The sequence below is a fragment of the Hypanus sabinus genome, chromosome 18 (assembly GCF_030144855.1).
Source record: "Hypanus sabinus isolate sHypSab1 chromosome 18, sHypSab1.hap1, whole genome shotgun sequence".
Lineage (NCBI taxonomy): Eukaryota > Metazoa > Chordata > Chondrichthyes > Myliobatiformes > Dasyatidae > Hypanus > Hypanus sabinus.
The window spans coordinates 76152592-76173209 of NC_082723.1; the positions used below are offsets into that span (position 1 = coordinate 76152592).

The following is a 20618-nucleotide window of genomic DNA, read 5'->3' on the forward strand; positions in this document are numbered from 1 at the left end:
GATTACTTTCAGAAAGTATTGCCAGTAACAGATTCCCAAAGCTCTGCATCATTGGCATCTGCTGTGGACACAGCTATGATGATTAATTGTCCTCATTTAGGCCACGGAATCCTGCAAAGTTCTAATTTCAAAGTCAATTTATTATCAATTTATTACAGTCGTGTGCCAAAAGTCTTAGGTGTACATATATTGCCAGGGTGCCTAAAGCTTTTGCACAGTACTGTACTTGTCAGTGTGGAGCAGAGAGTGAATTTGTAAATCTGGTGGGACCTAAGGATCGCAAACCCGAGAAGATCTGCAGATGCTGGAAATCCAAGGCAACAGACACAGACACGTGACTCCCCTCTCCCTGTCCCCTTTCCACTCTCAGTCCCCAGTAGAGACCCATATCAGAATCAGGTTAATCATCACTCACATATTTCATGAAATTTGTTGTTTTATATGACAGCGATACAGGGCAATACATAAAATCACTGCAGTACTGTGCTGAAGTCTAAGGTACCCGAGCTGTATAAGTCTTTTGCATTTAAGAGTCCCTTAGACAGGCAGATGGATGGTAGGAAAATGGAGGGCGATGTGGGAGGGAAGGGTTAGATTGATCTGCAGATTACATTAGAAATTCGGTACAATATCATGGGGCAAAAGGCCTGCACCGTGCTGTAACGTTCTGTCTTCCACGATTCTGCAGTGGTGCCACTCTTCCACAGTTTCATGCATTCACTTTACAGTGAAGACACAAGTGATGGCAGAAGCTGGAATCCAGAGTCACATGAAAAGTGCTGGACGAACTGAGCAGGTCAGGCAGCATCAGACAAAAGGCCTCATCCTGAAATATTGACTGTGCATATCCCTCCATAGCTGGTGCCTGCCACGCTGAACTCCTCCAGTACACGTCTGTGCGTGGGCACAGCACCACAGGGTGCATGTGGACCTGCACTGTGAGGGTTAAAACCAACAGAAATGTAAGACCCTCCTGAATGACAAGACCCTAATCACATTGCCATTGGTATTACACCTCCGACTGTCTGGTTCTGAACTGGAGACTGGTAGGACAAAGATCCAGGGACAGGAACAAGGATCAAGGATAAGGACAAAGGACAAGGATCAACTTTATTCGTCATTTTCAGTCCTGTGCAAAAGTCTTACCCACGTATATACAGCTAGGCTGCCTCAGAAGTTTACACAGGACTGTAGTAATATTAAGTACTGCTGCCACAAAAAAAATACTGAGTGAGGAAGCGAACAATGGAAAACGAGGCCCATTCCTGCCTCCCACATACATACAGTGCTGTGCAAAACCAAATTTCATGACATATGTGAGTGATGACAAACCTGATTCTGATATGGGTCTCTATTGTGGACTGAGAGTGGGAAGGGGGCAGGGAGAGGGGAATCATGGTTGGGGAAAGGGGAAGGGAGAGGGGAGGGAGCGGGAAGCACCAGAGAGACATTCTGTAATGATCAACAAACCAATTGTTTGGAATCAAATGACCTTTCCTGGTGTCTCAGGGCTGGGCGTGTCTGCACACACTACCCCACCAACCCCCAACATTCCCTCTCTGCCACCTGTCCCACACTCCTCCTGCAGCGCTCCACCCTCACCATTTCTAACAGCTTTAGTCCCAGCAGATTTACAAACTTGCTCTCTCCGCTCCACATTGACAAATACAGGACTGTGTAAAGGCCTTTGGCACCCTGGCTATCTATATGTAGATGTCTAAGACTTTTGCACAGGACTGTACATTTACATGTATTAGTAATTTGCTGCAGTGTGTTGGCACAACATATAACAAAAAACAACAACATTCAACATGCAAAGCACCACACACACAAAATGCTGGAGGAACTCAGCAGGCCAGGCAGCATCTATGGAAATGAATAGGTAGTCGACGTTTCAGGCTGAGACTGGAAAGGAAGGGGGGAAGATGCCAGAATGAAAGATGTGCATATGGGGGTGATGGGTGAAACCAGGTGGGTGGGAAAGGTAAAGGGCAGGAAATGAAGTAATCTGATAGGAGAGGAGAATGGCCCATAGGAGAAAGGGAAGGAGGTAGGGACACAGGGGCAGGTGAGAACAAGTAAAAGGTCAGAGTGGAGAATAGAAGAAAGGGGTGGGGGTAATTTTTTTTACCAGAAAGAGAATTCGATGTTCATGCCATCAGGTTGGAGGCTAGGCAGGCAGAATATCAGGTATTGCTCCTCCAGCCTGAGGGTGGCCTCATCTTAGAAACATAGAATCATAGAAAATAGGTGCAGGAGTAGGCCACTTGGCCCTTCGAGCCTGCACCGCCATTCAGTATGATCATGGCTGATCATCCAACTCAGAACCCTGTACCTGCTTTCTCTCCATACCCCCTGATCCCTTTAGCCACAAGGGCCATATCTAACTTCCTCTTAAATATAGCCAATGAACCGGCCTCAACTGTTTCCTGTGGCAGAGAATTCCACAGATTCACCACTCTCTGTGTGAAGAAGTTTTTCCTCATCTCGGTCCTAAAAGGCTTCCCCTTTATCCTTAAACTGTGACCCCTCATTCTGGACTTCCTCAACATCGGAAACAATCTTCCTGCATCTAGCCTGTCCAATCCCTTTAGAATTTTATATGTTTCAATAAGATCCCCCCCTCAATCTTCTAAATTCCAATGAATATAAGCCTAGTCGATCCAGTCTTTCTTCATATGAAAGTCCTGCCATCCCAGGAATCAATCTGGTGAACCTTCTCTGTACTCCCTCTACGTCAAGAATGTCTTTCCTCAGATTAGGGGACCAAAACTGCACACAATATTCTAGGTGCGGTCTCACCAAGGCCTTGTACAACTGCAGTAGAACCTCCCTGCTCCTGTACTCAAATCCTTTTGCTATGAATGCCAACATACCATTTGCCTTTTTCACCGCCTGCTGTACCTGCATGCCCACCTTCAATGACTGGTGTACAATGACACCCAGGTCTCGTTGCATCTCCCCTTTTCCTAATCGGTCACCGTTCAGATAATAATCTGTTCTCCTGTTCTTGCAACCAAAGTAGATAACCTCACATTTATCCACATTAAATTGCATCTGCCATGAATTTGCTCACTCACCTAACCTATCCAAGTCACCCTGCATCCTCTTAGCATCCTCCTCACAGCTAACACCGCCACCCAGCTTCGTGTCATCCACAAACTTGGAGATGCTGAATTTAATTCCTTCGTCTAAATCATTAATATATATTGTAAACAACTGGGGTCCCAGCACTGAGCCTTGCTGTACCCCACTAATCACTGCCTGCCATTCTGAAAGGGTCCCATTTAGTCCCACTCTTTGCTTCCTGTCTGCCAACCAATTCTCTATCCACATCAATACCATACCCCCAATACCGTGTGCTTTAAGTTTGCACACTAATCTCCTGTGTGGGACCTTGTCAAATGCCTTTTGAAAATCTAAATATACCACATCCACTGGTTCTCCCTTATCCACTCTATTAGTTACATCTTCAAAAAATTCTATAAGATTCGTCAGACATGATTTTCCTTTCACAAATCCATGCTGACTTTGTCCGATGATTTCACCTCTTTCCAAATGTGCTGTTATCACATCTTTGATAACTGACTCTAGCATTTTCCCCACCACCGATGTCAGACTAACCGGTCTATAATTCCCGGTTTCTTTCTCCCTCCTTTTTTTAAAAAGTGGGGTTACATTAGCCAACCTCCAATCCTCAGGAACTAATCCAGAATCTAAGGAGTTTTGAAAAATCATCACTAATGCATCCACTATTTCTTGGGCTACTTCCTTAAGCACTCTGGGATGCAGACCATCTGGCCCTGGGGATTTATCTGCCTTTAATCCCTTCAATTTACCTAACACCACTTCCCTACTAACATGTATTTCCCTCAGTTCCTCCATCTCACTAGACCCTCAGTCCCTTACTATTTCCAGAAGATTATTTATGTCCTCCTTAGTGAAGACAGAACCAAAGTAGTTATTCAATTGGTCTGCCATGTCTTTGTTCCCTATGATCAATTCACCTGTTTCTGACTGTAAAGGACATACATTTGTCTTGACCAATCTTTTTCTTTTCAAGTATCTATAAAAGCTTTTACAGTCAATTTTTATGTTCCCTGCCAGCTTTCTCTCATAATCTTTTTTCCCTTTCCTAATTAAGCCCTTTGTCCTCCTCTGCTGGTCTCTGAATTTCTCCCAGTCCTCAGGTGTGCTACTTTTTTTTTGCTAATTTATATGTTTCTTCTTTGGACTTGATACTATCCCTAATTTCCCTTGTCAGCCACGGGTGCACTACCTTCCCTGGTTTATTCTTTTGCCAAACTGGGATGAACAATTGTAGTTCATCCATGCAATCTTTAAATGCTTACCATTGCATATCCACCGTCAACCCTTTAAGTATCATTTGCCAGTCTATCTTAGCTAATTCACGTCTCATACCTTCAAAGTTACCCTTCTTTAAGTTCAGAACCTTTGTTTCTGAATTAACTATGTCACTCTTCATCTTAATGAAGAATTCCACCATATTATGGTCACTCTTACCCAAGGGGCCTCGCACGACAAGATTGCTAACTAACCCTTCCTCTTTGCTCAATACCCAATCTAGAAATGCCTGCTCTCTAGTTGGTTCCTCAACATGTTGGTTCAGAAAACCATCCCGCATACATTCCAAGAAATCCTCTTCCTCAGCACCCTTACCAATTTGGTTCACCCAATCTATATGTAGATTGAAGTCACCCATTATAACTACTGTTCCTTTATTGCACACATTTCTAATTTCCTGTTTAATGCCATCCCCAACCTCACTACTACTATTAGGTGGCCTGTACACAACTCTCACCAGCGTTTTCTGCCCCTTAGTGTTACGCAGCTAATCAATTCCACATCCTCCAGGCTAATGTCCTTTCTTTCTATTGCGTTAATCTCCTCTCTAACCAGCAATGCTACCTGACCTCCTTTTCTTTCCTGTCTATTCCTCCTGAATATTGAATATCCCTGGATGTTGAGCTCCCATCCTTGGTCACCCTGGAGTCATGTCTCTGTGATCCCAACTATATCATATTCATTAATAACTATCTGCACATTCAATTCATCCACCTTGTTACGAATGCTCCTCGCATTGACACACAAAGCCTTCAGGCTTGTTTTTACAACACTCTTAGCCCTTATACAATTGTGTTGAAAAGTGGCCCTTTTTGCTTTTTGTCCTGGATTTGCCTGCCTGCCACTTTTACTTTTCACCTTACTACTTTTTGCTTCTACCCTCATTTACACCCCTCTGACTCTCTGCACTTGTTCCCATTCCCCTGCCACATTAGTTTAAAGCCTCCTGAACAGCAGTAGCAAACGCTCCCCCAGGACATTGGTTCCAGTCCAGCCCAGGTGCAGACCGTCCTGTTTATACCGGTCTCACTTCCCCCAGAACTGGTTCCAATGCCCCAGAAATTTGAATCCCTCCCCCTTGCACCATTTTTCAAGCCATGTATTCATCTGAAATATCCTCCTATTTCTACTCTGACTAGCACATGGCACTGGTAGTAATCCAGAGATTATTACCTTTGTGGTCCTACTTTTTAGTTTATCTCCTAACTCCCTAAATTCACCTTGTAGGACCTCATCCCATTTTTTATCTATATCGTTGGTACCTATGTGCACCACGACCACTGGCTGTTCTCCCTCCCATTCCAGAATGTCCTGCAGCCGCTCAGAGACATCCTTGACCCTTGCACCAGGGAGGCAACATACCATCCTGGAGTCTCGTTTGAGGCCGCAGAAACGCCTATCTATTCCCCTTACAATCGAATCCCCCATCACTATAGCTCTCCCACTCCTTTTCCTTCCCTCTTGCTTGATAACTTACTTGCTTTCTTCCTGTTATGCCGCTGGTGATTAGGGCAGCAATGAGGATATAGAAGTAAGTACAGATATGGAATAAAATGTGCATAAATATGCAAATACCCACATGGATTTACAGTGTAAACAACATTATAGAAAGTAGTTTAAAGTGTTAACAATGCAGTGACTGAGGTCATAGATGGAGGGGGTGGGGTTGGCCTGACTGATGAAAGAACAAAAAAGGAATGACGGGAAAGAAAGAAACTACAAACTTATTCTGAAAGGCGAACTTGTTTGTCGTCACAAGTTGACAGTTTGTAGATACGGGATAAGGGCAGACTGTCAAAGACTGAGAACTGTTCCATTAGGAGGTACACTTTTGAATCTCTTTGTCTTGGCATTAAATTCTGCTCTTTTCAACATCACCCCCAAACCAAATAAAAATAAAAACTCACTGACTATTATTCTTATGAAGCCTGGAGCTGCAAAGTTTTCTGCGTGTTGGTTACCCGCATGCCAAGAATATGAAGAATTCAGACTGTCAAAAACACATTTTGCCTTTCTCTATGCCTTAAATGGATGCGGAGTCGTTGTAGGCTGTGCCCTGGGCAGATACACTTGCAAGAGTTCTTGCAGAACCTTCAGCTCCCCTGTCCCCCGCACCCCCCACCACACTAAGTGTGAACCAGCCAACTTTCCCACACATGGTTCACTGTTCAGATTCAGTGCCCAGAGCCAGCTGTGTCTGATTGGCCGTCTATGGAGGCTTCCCTTTTTCAGCGTCTTGTTATTTGTTGACTTTTTTTGGCGAACCAGAGGTTTGGGCATCAAGATTGTGGCATAAAGTTTAGTGTTTACCGTTGTTTTATTCACTGTTATAAGAACAAAAAAAGGAGGAGAGAAAGGAAATTGTGGTTGTCTTATACAAAAGCTCATCATTGTCGTCATTATGTGCCGTATCAAATTGACGTAGGTGATCATGGTCTTATCCATGACCGTGACTGTTCTTGGCTAATATTTCTACAGAAGTGATTTTTTGACAAAAACTAGCTCTGGCTAAAAAGATTCCAGTGATAACAATTAAGTGAGAATTGGAGGAGCAAATTTGCAAGGAGATAGCAGATACTTGTAGTAAGCACAGGGTTGTGATTGTGAATTTTCTACACATAGACTGGGAAGCCCATACTGTAAAAGGGCTGGATGGTTTGGAGTTTGTAAAATGTGTGCAGGATAGTTTTTTGCAGCAATACATAGCGGTACCAACTAGAAAAGGGGCAGTGGTGGATCTTCTGTTAGGGAAGGAAATAGGTCAGGTGACAGAGGTATGTGTTGGGGAGCACTTTGGGCCCAGTGATCACAAAGCCATTAGTTTCAATATAATTAGGTCTATAATACACCCCATAAGTGTTACTACACCTTTCCCATTCATCAATTCCACCCAAATAGTCTCCCTAGATGAGCCCTCTAATCTATCCTGTCAGAGCACCGTTGTAATATTTTCTCTGACAAGCAACGCAACACCTCCCCCTCTTGTCCCTCTGATTCTATCACACCTGAAGCAACAAGATCCAGGAATATTTAGTTGCCAATCATACCCCTCCTGCAACCTGTTTCACTAATAGCTACAACTTCATTTTTCCATGTATTTATCCATGCTCTAAGCTCATCCACCTTTCTTACAATGCTCCTAGCATTAAAATAAGTGCATTTAAGAAATTCTCCACCTCTTCCTCTCTGTTTATCTCTAACAGTACAAAGAACTTTGTCTTCTTTTTCTTCCTTCTCCCATACATCTGTTCCTACACTCTGGTTCGCCTCCCCCCCATATCTATTTTAAATCCACTGAAGCCTCTCTAGCAAACCTACTTGCAAGAATATTTGTCCCCCTCCAGTTCAGATGTAAACCGTCCACCGGAACAGGTCCCACCTTCCCTGGAAAACTGTCCAATTATCTATAAATCTGAAGCCCTCCCTCCTGCACCATGTCTTCAGCCACATGTTGATCTGCACTATCTTACTATTTCTAAACCCACCTGCACATGGCACTGGTAGTAATCCTGAGATTGGAGGTCCTGTCCTTTAACTTGGCACCTAGCTCCCTAAACTCACCTTTCAGGACCTCCTCACTCTTCCTACCCACGTCCTTGGTCCCTACATGGACCACGACATTTGGCTGCTCACCCTCCCTCTTGAGAATACTGAGAACTCGATCCAAGATATCGTGGACTCCAGCACCAGGGAGGCAACAGACCATCCGGGATTCTCGATCTCTTCCACAGAACCTCTTGTCTGTCCCCCTAACTATTGAATCCCCTATCACTACTGCTCTCCTCTTTTCCCTCCTTCTCTTCTGAGCTGAGGGTCCAGTCTCGGTGCCGGAGACGCAACCACTGAAACTTGTCCCTGGTAGGTCATCCCCACCAATAGTATTCAAAACAGTATACTTATTATTGATGGGAACAGCCGCAGGGGTGCTCTGCTCGTTCTGTCTATTCCCGTTCCCTCTCCTGACAGTCACCCAACTACCTGTCTCCTAACTCCGAGAGGTGACTATCTCCCTGAAACTCCTGTCTATTTCTGCCTCTGCCTACTATTATGATCCCAGCCCCCTCCTTTGTGAGAATCACAAGAGCACCCGTCGAAAGGGGGGGGGGGGGGGTCAGTAGACCCAGTCGGAGAGAGAGAGAGAGAGACGTGCCAAATTGCAGGTACCACCAGGGATACAGCATAAAGACAACAGCGACTATTGTCTCATGGAGAGCACGTGAAAAGCCCTCGGGCAAGGTGGGCTGGTTGAGAGAGAGATTGCATCATGACAACCTGATTGACACCTGCGACCCCGTGAGGAAGTATAAAGGAGAGTCTCAGGCGGACAGCCCCTTAGACGCACCAAGAAGACACGAGAGTGTTCCCGCAGCAGCGGGAAGCCATTCTGAAGGAAACCACGTGCGTTAGATTCCGGGATTGGAATTTGTGGCTGGAATCACAGAAAACCGCTTTTAACTAACATCGGGGAGAGGAAACCAACGCTCCCCCGATTTCACGGAAGATTCATCGAGACTCAGCAAGTTCTTTCTCTTCTCCCCCCCAATCTCTCTCTCTCGGTCGCCCCACGTGAAACCCAGCGATTTTCAAAGGGCTGAGGCCGGCAGCCTTCTGAGTGACTTTTATATTTCCAACGGACAATCTATTAACCCCTAGACAACAGCAGAGCTCACTTCTTAATGATGATGATTACTATACCCGCGCTTTAGATTGAGTGTTGACGATGTGCACTATCTGAATGTATGTATTAACCCTACTTTTGTGTCCCTTTACGAATAAAACGTTTGAAAATAGTGACAACAGACTTCAACAGACCTCTCTATCTTTGCTGGTAAGTTATCCAGTTACGGGATACGTAACACTACCGATTGATCCAAAGTTCATCCAGCTCCAGTTCCCTAACACGGTTTGTCAGGAGCTGCAGCTGGATGCACCTTTTGCAGGTTTAGTCATCAGGGACAGCTGTGCTCGCCCTGACTTCCCACATACTGTTAAGACTCTAGGCAGTGTGGAGGATCAGAGGGATCTTAGCGTCCGAGTCCATAGGACACTCAAAGCAGCTGCACAGGTTGACTCTGTGGTTAAGAAGGCATATGGTGTAGTGGCCTTCATTAATCATGGAATTGAATTTAGGAGCTGAGAGGTAATGTTGCAGCTATATAGGACCCTAGTCAGACCCCACTGGGAGTACTGTGCTCAGATCTGGTCGCCTCACTACAAGAATAGTATGGAAGCCATAGAAAGGGTGCAGAGGAGATTTACAAGAATGTTGCCTGGATTGGAGAGCACGCCTTATGAAAATAGATTGAGTGAACTTGGCCTTTTTTCCTTGGAGCAACAGTGGATGAGAGGTGATCTGATACAGGTATATAAGATAATGAGAGGCATTGATCGTGTGGATAGTCAGAGGCTTTTTCCCAGGGATGAAATGGTTGCCACAGGAGGACACAGGTTTAAGGTGCTGGGGAGTAGGTACAGAGGAGATGTCAGGGGTAAGTTTTTTACTCAGAGAGTAGTGAGTGCGTGGAATGGGCTGCTGGCAACTGTGGTGGAGGCTGATACGATAGGGTCTTTTAAGAGACTTTTGGATAGGTACTTGGAGCTTAGAAAAATATAGGGCTATGGGTAAGCCTAGTAACTTCTAAGGTAGGGATAACTTTGTGGGCCGAAGGGCCTGTATTCTTTTGTAGGTTTTCTATGTTTCTATGCATGCATTGCTCATGATCTTTCAAGAATCACTTGATTCTGACATGGTCCTAAAGGACTGGAAGATTACAAATGTCACTCCACTCTTTAAGAAGGGAGGAAGGCAAAAGAGGAAAAGTTAGTTAGCCTAACCTCAGTGATTGGGTATGTGTTAGAGTCTATTATTAAGGATGAGGTTTCAGGGTACATGGAGTCTAATGATAAAATAGGTCAAAGTCAGCATGGTTTCTGTGAAGGGAAATCTTGCCTGACAAATCTGTTAGAGTTCTTTGAAGAAGCAACAAGCAGAGTGGACAAAGGAGAGGCAGTGGATGGTGTTCACTTGGATTCTCAGAAGCTGTTGATAATCTGCCACACATGAGGCTGCTCAACAAGATAAAATCCTATGGCGTTACCAGAAAGATACTGACATGGATAGCAGAATGGCTGACAGGTAGGAGGCAGCGAGTGGGAATAAAAGGGGCCTTTTCTGGATGGCTGCCAGTGACTAGTGGTGTTCCTTAGGGGTCAGCATGGGACCAGTACTTTTCACATTGTTTGTCAGTGATTTGGATAATGGAATTGATGGCTTTGTGGCAAAGTTTGTGGATGATATGAAGATAGGTGGAGGGGTAGGTAGTGCTGAGGAAGCAATGCTATTGCAGCAGGACAAGCAAATTGGAAGAATGGGCCAAAAAGTGTTGGCAAATGTATGATCATGTATTTGGGTAAAAGGAACAATAGTGCAGACTATTATCTAAATGGGGAGAAGGTTCAAACATCAGAGGTGCAGAGGGACTTAGGAGTCCTCGTGCAAGACTCCCTGAAGATTAATTCACCGATTGAGATTGTGGTAAAGAAGGCAAATGCAATGTTGGCATTTATTTCAAGGGGAATAGCATATAAAAGCAAGGAGATAATGCTGAGGCTTTATAAGACACTAATCAGGTTGCACTTGAGTAATGTCAACAATTTTGGGCTCCATATCTCAGAAAGAATGTATTGTCATTGGAGAGAGGTTCACGAGGATGATTCTGGGAATGAAGGGGTTAACATATGAGGAGTGTCTGGCAGCTTTGTACTCAATGGAATTTAGAAGAATTGAAACCTACCGAATGTTGAAAGGACTGGATAGGGTGAATGGGAGAGGATGTTTCCTGTGGTGGAGAAATCCAGAACCAGAGGGCACTGCCTCAAAATTGAGGGGTGATGTTTTAGAACAGGGGTAAGGAGGATTTTTTTTTTAGCCAGAGAATAGTGATTCTGTGGAATGCTCTGCCACAGACTATGGTGGAGGCCAAGTTTGTGGGTATATTTAAGGTGGACGTTGACTTTTTCCTGATCAGTCAGGGCATCAAAAGATATGGCGAGAAGGGAGGTGTATGGGGTTGAGTGGGATCCGGGATCAGTCATGATGGAATGGCAGAGCAGACTCGATGGGATGAATGGCCTAATTCTTCTCTTATGTCATAGTGTCTTATGGCCTTATTAGACCTCAACAAGGTCTTACATAACGTCAGAATAACATCCCTTCTCCTGTACTCAATACTTTGATTTATGAAGCCACTGTGCCAAAAGCTTTCTTTGTGACCTTATCTACCTGTGATGGCACTTTCAATGAACTATGGACCTGTGTTCCCAGATCCCCCTGTTCCAACGCACTCCTCAGTGCCCTACCATTCACTGTGTAAGACCTATCCTGGTTGGTCATTCCAAAGTACAACACATCGCACTTGTCTGCATCAAATTCCATCTGCCATTTTCCAGCCCATTTTATCAGCTGGTCCAGATCCCACTGCAAGCTTTGATAGTCTTCCTCGCTGTGCACTATGCCCCCAGTCTTGGAGTCACCCGAAAATTTGCTGATCCAGTTAACCACTTCTGTGAGAAATCCAGGAGCTTGAAAGCCCAGATGACCAGCCTTAAGAACAACTTCTTTCCCACTGCTGTGAAATTTCCTGAACTAATCCCTCTCCGTGAGGGGTTGCCACAATGTCCAACCCTTAACTCACCACTCTCAATTATTTCACATTTGGCACTTGGGCATTTCCACAGCTTCAGACTTACACTACAGTCTTTGTATTCTTCCTTTCTTTTACACCACTGTATTTACCTTTGTGCCTTTATTGTATTTATTGTGGTAGCTAGTCACATGAGTGGGGGCATGGTAAAAGCTAAGGTAATAAGTCTTGTATTTTTGCTTATTGTTTTGTTTTGATTTTGGATTAGTTTTGCTGTTTACTCTGTGATCTTCACGCGAGCACATGATTCATTGGGCCACACTGTGTACGACAATAAACTGTCATACGACCTGTGGCCCAGTGAATTTTGTTGCTTGCCTGCCACTGCGAAAGTGTTATTGTACTTGCCCTCAGCTCCAGTGAAATGGCCATTCCAATGAGTCGAACGCTTTACTTCAATCCTTTATCAGCAATTAGCAAACATGCACTCTGAAGCAATAAGATGGAGGAAATGCAAGCAGGCTTTCTCTGCTGAGGTTGGGTTGGATTGCAACCAGAGGTCATGGGTTAAAGGTGAATGATGAAAAGTTTAAGGGGACCATGAGGGGAAACTTCTTCACACATAGGGTGGTCAGAGTGTGGAATGAACTGCTAGCTCAAGTGATGCATGTGAGTTTGATGTGAGAAAAGTTTGGGATAGGTGCATGGATGATAGGGGTATAGAGGGCTATGGTCCCGGTACAGGTCGATGGGAGTAGGCGGTTTAAATGGTTCGACTTGGACTAGGTGGGCCAAAGCACCTGTTAGTGTGCTGTACTTTTCTATGACTCTGTAATTCCAGCATAAGCATGCCCAGGTATAAGCTGTGATATCTGCTCCTGGGAATGTTGTCTCAGAGCGTCCGGGCTGTGATATCTGCTCCTGAAAATGTCGCCTCAGAGCCACCGGGCTGTGACATCTTCTCCTGGGAATGTCGTCTCAGAGCGTCCGGGCTGTGATATCTGCTCCTGGGAATGTTGTCTCAGAGCCACCGGGCTGTGATATCTGCTCCTGGGAATGTTGTCTCAGAGCCACCGGGCTGTGATATCTGCTCCTGGGAATGTCATCTCAGAGCCACCGGGCTGTGATATCTGCTCCTGGGAATGTTGTCTCAGAGCCACCGGGCTGTGATATCTGCTCCTAGGAATGTTGTCTCAGAGCGTCCGGGCTGTGATATCTGCTCCTGGGAATGTCGTCTCAGAGCCACCGGGCTGTGATATCTGCTCCTGGGAATGTCGTCTCAGAGCCACCGGGCTGTGATATCTGCTCCTGGGAATGTTGTCTCAGAGCCACCGGGCTGTGATATCTGCTCCTAGGAATGTTGTCTCAGAGCGTCCGGGCTGTGATATCTGCTCCTGGGAATGTCGTCTCAGAGCCACCGGGCTGTGATATCTGCTCCTGGGAATGTCGTCTCAGAGCCACCGGGCTGTGATATCTGCTCCTGGGAATGTCACCTCAGAGCTACCGGGCTGTGATATCTGCTCCTGGGAAAGTTGTCTCAGCACCACCGGGCTGTGATATCTGCTCCTGGGAACATTGTCTCAGAGCCACCGGGCTGTGATATCTGCTCCTGGGAATGTCACCTCAGAGCCACCGGGCTGTGATATCTGCTCCTGGGAAAGTTGTCTCAGCACCACCGGGCTGTGATATCTGCTCCTAGGAAAGTTGTCTCAGAGCATCCGGGCTGTGATATCTGCTCCTGGGAAAGTTGTCTCAGCACCACCGGGCTGTGATATCTGCTCCTAGGAAAGTTGTCTCAGAGCCACCGGGCTGTGATATCTGCTCCTGGGAATGTCGCCTACTGAGTGGGCAAAGAGGCCTGTGCTGAATTAATAACTGCTCCCAGTTGCCTCAAACTCTGAGGGAGAGGGATCTGACTCGTTATTCTCTGATGGAAAACAGAAATAAAGTGTTGTCAGGAATTCTGATTCCCCATAATAATAGAATAAATTATATCCTTGCAGACAATTAAATGGAGCTTAATGGGTTTGGGCAATAGCCTGAGGTAAATTGCCAAGTTGAGTCCTTCCCCATGCATCATGGGAGATAAGGCTTTCATGCTTGCAGATGGAAAAGGGGCTGAAAAATGGCAGATGGAATGGAATGCAGACAGTTGCACGGTTTTTTACTTCGGTAGACGAACCTGGGTCGGTCTTACACAGTGAATGGGAGGGCACTGAGGAGTGTCATGGTGATCTAGGAATGCAGGTACCTAATTCATTGGAAGTGGTTGTAAAGAAAGCTTTTGGCACATTGGCTTTCATAAATCAAAGTGCTGAGTACAGGAGGTGAGATGTTGAAGTTGTATATCAGTGAGGTATAATTTGGAGTATTGTATGCAGTTTTGGGCACCTACCTACAGGAGAGTTTGCTCTTTGACTGAGTCTTGTTTTGAGTTTAGTGGTGGGACACTGACCTTAGCACAGTCTGGGATCTGGGCATCACCAGCAAGGCCAGGATTTATTACCCTCTCTTAACTGATCTTGAGCTGTTGGGCAGTGAGTACCAGGGTTTAGACAATTAAGGAATAGTTAAATTCTTCCAAGTAAGAATGTCCTGCAGCTTGGAGGAACATCTGATTGCTGGTGTTTGCCAAGCACTTGCCTTCACAGGGTGAAGAGATGCTGTCAGAGTGTCTTGAGGATTGATTGATTATCAATCAATCAATCTATCTATTTATCTATTTATCTATTTATCTATTTATTTATTTATCTATCTATCTATCTATCTATCTATCTATCTATCTATCTATCTATTTATTTATTTATTTATTTATTTATTTATTATTTATATGTCCATCTATCTATTTATTTATTTACAGCACCAAGTAGGCCCTTCCGGCCCTTCAAACCACACCATGTTAATCCCAGCCTAATCATGGGACAATTTACAATGACCAATTAACCTACCAACCGTTACATCTTGTGGAAGGAAACCCACGCAGTCATACAAACTCCTTACAGGCAGCAGTGGGAATTGAACCCAGATCATTGGTACCACAAATCGTTGTGCCAACCACAATGCTACCATGCTGCCCCAAGTGCAGTGTATTTTGTCAACAGCCAGCAGTCCTCGGTAGAGGTGAGAATGAGTGGTGGAGTGAGAGTCAAGTGACCTGTTTAGTTCTGGATGGTGTCCTGACTGTTACAGGACTCCAAAGAAAAGGAGACTATTCCTCCCCAGTTTAAGCTTGTGTCTACTAGGTGGTGGCGACTGGCTGGTAGTGTAGACGGGAACCTGTTGAGGTGATTCATGTGATTTCCAGGACACATCAGGCTGGGTGTATACTGCAGGGAGGGTTACATAGTTACTCACTGTTCAAACTACCTCTTAAATGACCATATCAAGGCTTTTAAAATAATGAAGGAAATGCATTCCTGTACCTAACAAAGTGGCCACTTGCATGCATGTCCGTGGTCTTCTGCTGCTGTAGCCCAAGGTTTGACGTGTTGTGTGTTCAGAGATGACTTTCTGCACACCACTGTTGTAACAGTGAGTTACTGTTACTTCCCATCAGCTTGAATCAGTCTAGCCCAGGGGTCGGCAACCTTTACCACTGAAAGAGCCACTTGGACCCGTTTCCCACAGAAAAGAAAACACTGGGAGCCGCAAAACCCGTTTGACATTTAAAATGAAATAACACTGCATACAACGTTTTTTTTGCCTTTATGCTATGTATAAACAAACTATAATGTGTTGCATTTATGAAATTGATGAACTCCTGCAGAGAAAACGAAATTACATTTCTGCATGCAACAAAAACATTTTGAACTCCGAAAAAAAGACGTTGGGTTGAAAGTTACTTTTAAGTAAAATATTCAATGTCTATTTGAGTCCTTCTTGTATTTATGAAAAACGCCGAACTTAAATTTTCCGCCAGCAGCAAACCAAAAATAACGTCAGCCAGCTGTCATCCTGAAAAATGAAAGGACTATTTCACTGAACAATGAAAAAATATGAATATAAGTAAAATAATAGGCAATTAAAATATTTATCATACTTGGTTAATGGGATTTCTGCTCCTGGACCTCAGCGCACAGCGTCTGCACATCAGGGCTGTATGATGTCACCTTCATCTTTACACAGGATCGCAAGCTGTCATCTGTGAGGTTTTCAATATCACTCCATTTGTGTTTCTGAGCAAGAACGGCCTTCTGACGGGCAACATCTTCAAGGTCTGCTGTCAAGCGTCTAAACTTGGACACCCATATGTCTTTGTCGGCTATGTCGGCCAGTTCCATCTCAAGATCAGGTTGACTCACACCTGCCAATGCAGTCGTATTCAGTAGGGAAGGATCGATGCTTAAGGGAGTGACCGGGAAGGATAATGTGTTTTTTTCCTCTCTGAACTCACAGAAGCGTTTCCCAAACGATGTTTGCATTGCGATGATTGCAGAATGTAAATACTCCGAAATTATCATGTCGTGACCTTGTTTGAACTCTCTCAAATTGGGGAAGTGAGACAAAGTGCCTTTCTGTAAATCTCTGGCAAGCACTGTCAACTTGCGCTCGAATGCCAAAACATCCTCCAACATGTGCAGGGCTGTACGTCCTTTCCCCTGAAGAGCTGTGTTCAGCGTGTTCAGGTGCGCTGTCATGTCTACCATGAAGTGTAGCTTTTCCAGCCACTCTGGCTGTTCCAGCTCAGGAAAGGTGAGCCCTTTGCTGCCCAGGAAAGTTTTCACTTCTTCCAGACACGCGACAAAGCGTTTCAGCACCTTCCGTCTGGACAGCCAGCGATAAAAACACGTTGTAGCGGTGTCAGTAAACTGCAGTCAAAGATAGCTTTATTCGAACTAAACAGCCTTGCTTTTAAGCCTCCCTCAACCCAGCCCCCATGGACGCAGATGCTGCAAAAGACGCGTACTCACAAACCCCCGTAGGCTATCTCCCTTAGCCGGAATGCTGGCTAATTGTGAGCCGTTTCGGATGTGGCAGGAAATGTGTCGCTACACTTAGGTTGTACAAGATCACCATAATTACATTTCAAAAGCTAACAAACTAACATAAAATACATTTTAATTAAATACTGACCAATTATTTCCCAAAGCCACAGGGAGCCGCAGCACAGAGGTGAAAGAGCCACAAATGGCTCGGGAGCCGCAGGTTGCCGACCCCCGGTCTAGCCAGTCATTAAACAAGATGTTTTCTCCCACAGAACTGCCGCTCACTGAATTTTTTTTGTTTTTTGCACCATTCTCTGCGAACTCTCGAGGCCGTTGTGTATGAAAATGGAGGTAGGTTTTTACACAGAGAATAGTGGGTGTGTGGAGTGTGCTGTCAGGGGTGGTGGCAGAGGCAGATACATTAGGGACATTTAAAAATCTCTTTGATGGCACATGTATGATAGAAAAATGGAGGGTTAGGTAGGAGGGAAGGGTTAGATTGAACTTGGAGTAGGTTAATTGATCGGCCGGAAGGCCCAAGCTGTGCTGTGGTGTTCTGTATTCCATGTTCTAACGCTTCAGAGTAAATGTATTATCAAAGTACAGATATGTCACCAACTACAACCCTGAGATTCATTTTCCTGTGGACATACTCAATAAATCTAGAACCGAACATGAGATGAAGGGTCCTTGAAAGTGAGTCCATTGGTTGTTGGGAACACTTCAATGATGGAGCAAGTGAAGTGAGTGAATTTATCCCCTTTGGTTCAGGAGCCTGATGGTTGAGGGGGAATAACTGTTTCTGAACCTGGTGGTGCGAGTCCTGAGGCTCCTGTACTTTCTTCCTGATAGCAGCAGCAAGGCGGGAGCGTGACCTGGGTGGTGGGGCTCTGATGATGGATGCTGATGTCCTGATATTTTCAATGGTGGGGAGTGCTTTACCCATGATGGACTGGGGTGTACCCACTAGTTTTTGTTGATTTTCCATTCAAAGGCCTTAGTGTTTCCATACCAGGCTGTGATGGAGCCAGTCAATATACTCTCCACTACACATCTGTAGAAGTTTGTCAGAGTGGAGTAAAGCCATGTGGGGGTAGTGCATTTGTCCAACTCCTGTGGGGACCAGCCTACCTTCCTCCTCATTTGCTTTAGAAGAAAGAATCCAGATCTGATGAAGGATCCATCTCCTTCATTGTCTAGCACTCAGAGGCTGGATGATTTTGGGCAGTGAAACACACGTATTTGCCTGCCTTCCCATTTATTCTGCCCTTTCCTGGCTCCTGGCTGATTACTGACACTAGGTGAGAAACCATACACTAAAAGGCATTTTACTCCTTTTCTCTCCCTCCGGCAGTTACTGTGCTTATTTTCGGATGAAGGAGGTGAGTTCCTCCTGCCACCTGGGCATCTGGACCAACCAGCTGTTCAGGGAGAAACACGTCTGCACCGAGTGCCAGGGAGAAGCCATGGGAAGCAGGGATCGGTGTGAAGGCGATGGACTGGAAGGAACCAGGTAAGCACTACTGTACAACTGGGATCCCCTCCTTAACAAGAGCTTTGGCTCTGCGAGACCGATGGAAGGGAACACTTTCTCCCCCAGAGCATTCACGTTGCGAGGGAACCTTCAACGACCACCACCATTTTCATTCTATCGTAATGTGCCATTTACTGGAAAATAAAGGCATACAACATGTGAGGCCTAATTTGGAGTATTGAGTGCAGTTTTGCTCACCTACTTACAAGAAAGATGTAAACCAAGTTGAAAGAGTACAGAGAAAATTTATAAGGATGTTGCCAGGTCTGGAGGACCTGAGTTTGTATAGGTTAGGACTTTATCTCTCGGAACGTAGAAGATTTGATAGAGGCATACACAGTGAGGGGTAGAGATAGGGCAAATGCAAGCTGGCTTTTTCCACTGCATTTGGGTGGGGCTACAAACAGAGGTCATGGGTCAAAAGTGAAAGTTTTAAGGGGAACATTAGGGGAAACTTCTTCACTCGGAGGGTTGTGAGTGTGTGGAATGAGCTGCCAGCACAAGTGGTGCATGCAAACTCGAATTCAATGTTTAAGTGACGTTTGGACAGGTACATGGATAGTAGGGCTATGGAGGGGTATGGTCCCGTTTCAGGTCAATGAGACTAGGCAGTTCAAATAGTTTGGCACTGACTAGATGGGCCAAAGGGCTTGCTTTTGTGCTGTACTTTTCTATGACTCTATAACATATTTTACAAAAAAGTAAAAGTCTGCCAATTAACCAATGCGTGCCTGGAGTGCGCTGGAAGGGACAAAGTGAAGGCAAATACAATCAGGGCATTTAAAAGGTTCCTAGACAGAAACACGAATGTGCAGAGAATAAAAGCTATGGACATTGTACAGGCAGAGAAGATCAGATTAGTTCAGTGTTTAATGACTAGTTTAACTAGATTAATGCTAGCACGGAATTTGTACCATCCTCCGTGACCACATGGGTTTCCTCCTGGTCTTCCCACATTGCAAAGACATGTGGGTTAGTTGATCACATGGGAGTAACTGCCGGGCAACGGAAGAGCCTCTTACCATGCTGTGTCTCTAAATAAACATAAAAACTAAACTTTGTGGGCCGAAAGGCCTGTTTCATGGTTATTTGTAGCTGTGTTTCTCATACTGCTGTCAGAGTTGACTTTTAAGAGAAAATAAGGAAGGGATGCTAAGGTGAAGTCCCCATTTGGAGGGCCGATATCTGCAGATTTGAGAATTCAAAGACAAGGACTGGAGGACCAGAGGCAGCCTGTCCTAGTGGGTAGGTATGAGGGATGGGTAGGTGTGTGGAACTGGGTAGATATGAGGGAGTGGGTAGGTGTGAGGAAAGAATACATGTGAAGGAATGGGTAGGTCATGTACGAAGGGTCAGAGATAGATCGAGAAGGTGAGGGGAGTACATGCTCACAAGTGATAGGTGAGACCAGGTGAGAGGAATATCACCTCCCAACTTCTTAATTCATCCTCACTCCCCTCCCCAACCCACTCAATTTTCCATCGCCTGGTCTCACATCTTACCAGCCCCCTTTCTTCTTATTCTAACTTTTGCCCCTTCCTTTCAGTCTTGACGAGGGGTCTCAGCTGTGAGGATTGCTTGAGGAAGAGATTGTTTCTGTCCTCCTTATCTATGGCCCTCATGGTTTCGTAAACCTCTATGAGATCCTCATGGTTTCGTAAACCTCTATGAGATCCCCATGGTTTCGTAAACCTCTATGAGATCCCCATGCTCCAAGTCAAGTTTATTGTCGTTGAACTACATACATGTATACTGTAATGAGAAAATGTTTCTCCAAACCTGAATGTAAAGCACATAACACACATTTAACTCTCAATAACTTAGGAATGTCAGGATAAAATCTACAAATGAATTATGCATTGATTAACTAAAGTGCATGAATTAAATATTGTCAGGTACAGAACCAATTAACCAGTGACACTGTGAATGCAATGTTGCAGGGAGTTCAGAAGCCTAACGGCCTGAGGGAAGAAACTGTTTCCCATCCTGACCGTTATTGTTTTTATGCTTCAGAGTCTCCCGTCTGATGGCAGAAAGTCAAAGAGGATGCTGGATGGATGGGTGGGATCCTTATCAGGAACCCTGCAGCACTCCTGATAGATGTCCCTGATGGATGGTAGGGATACTCTCAGCTGTTCTCATAGTCCCTTG

The 20618-nt window shown here is 45.0% G+C and overlaps 1 protein-coding gene across 1 annotated transcript in view; it reads left to right on the top strand.

Annotated features, from left to right (window-relative positions):
• Positions 1-20618, top strand: part of si:dkey-178e17.3 (somatomedin-B and thrombospondin type-1 domain-containing protein) — a 424717-nt gene that overhangs the window by 332390 nt on the left and 71709 nt on the right. The window contains exon 4 of the mRNA XM_059943700.1: positions 18288-18446. Coding sequence (XP_059799683.1) covers positions 18288-18446 — 159 coding nt within the window. The remainder of the gene's footprint in view (positions 1-18287; positions 18447-20618) is intronic.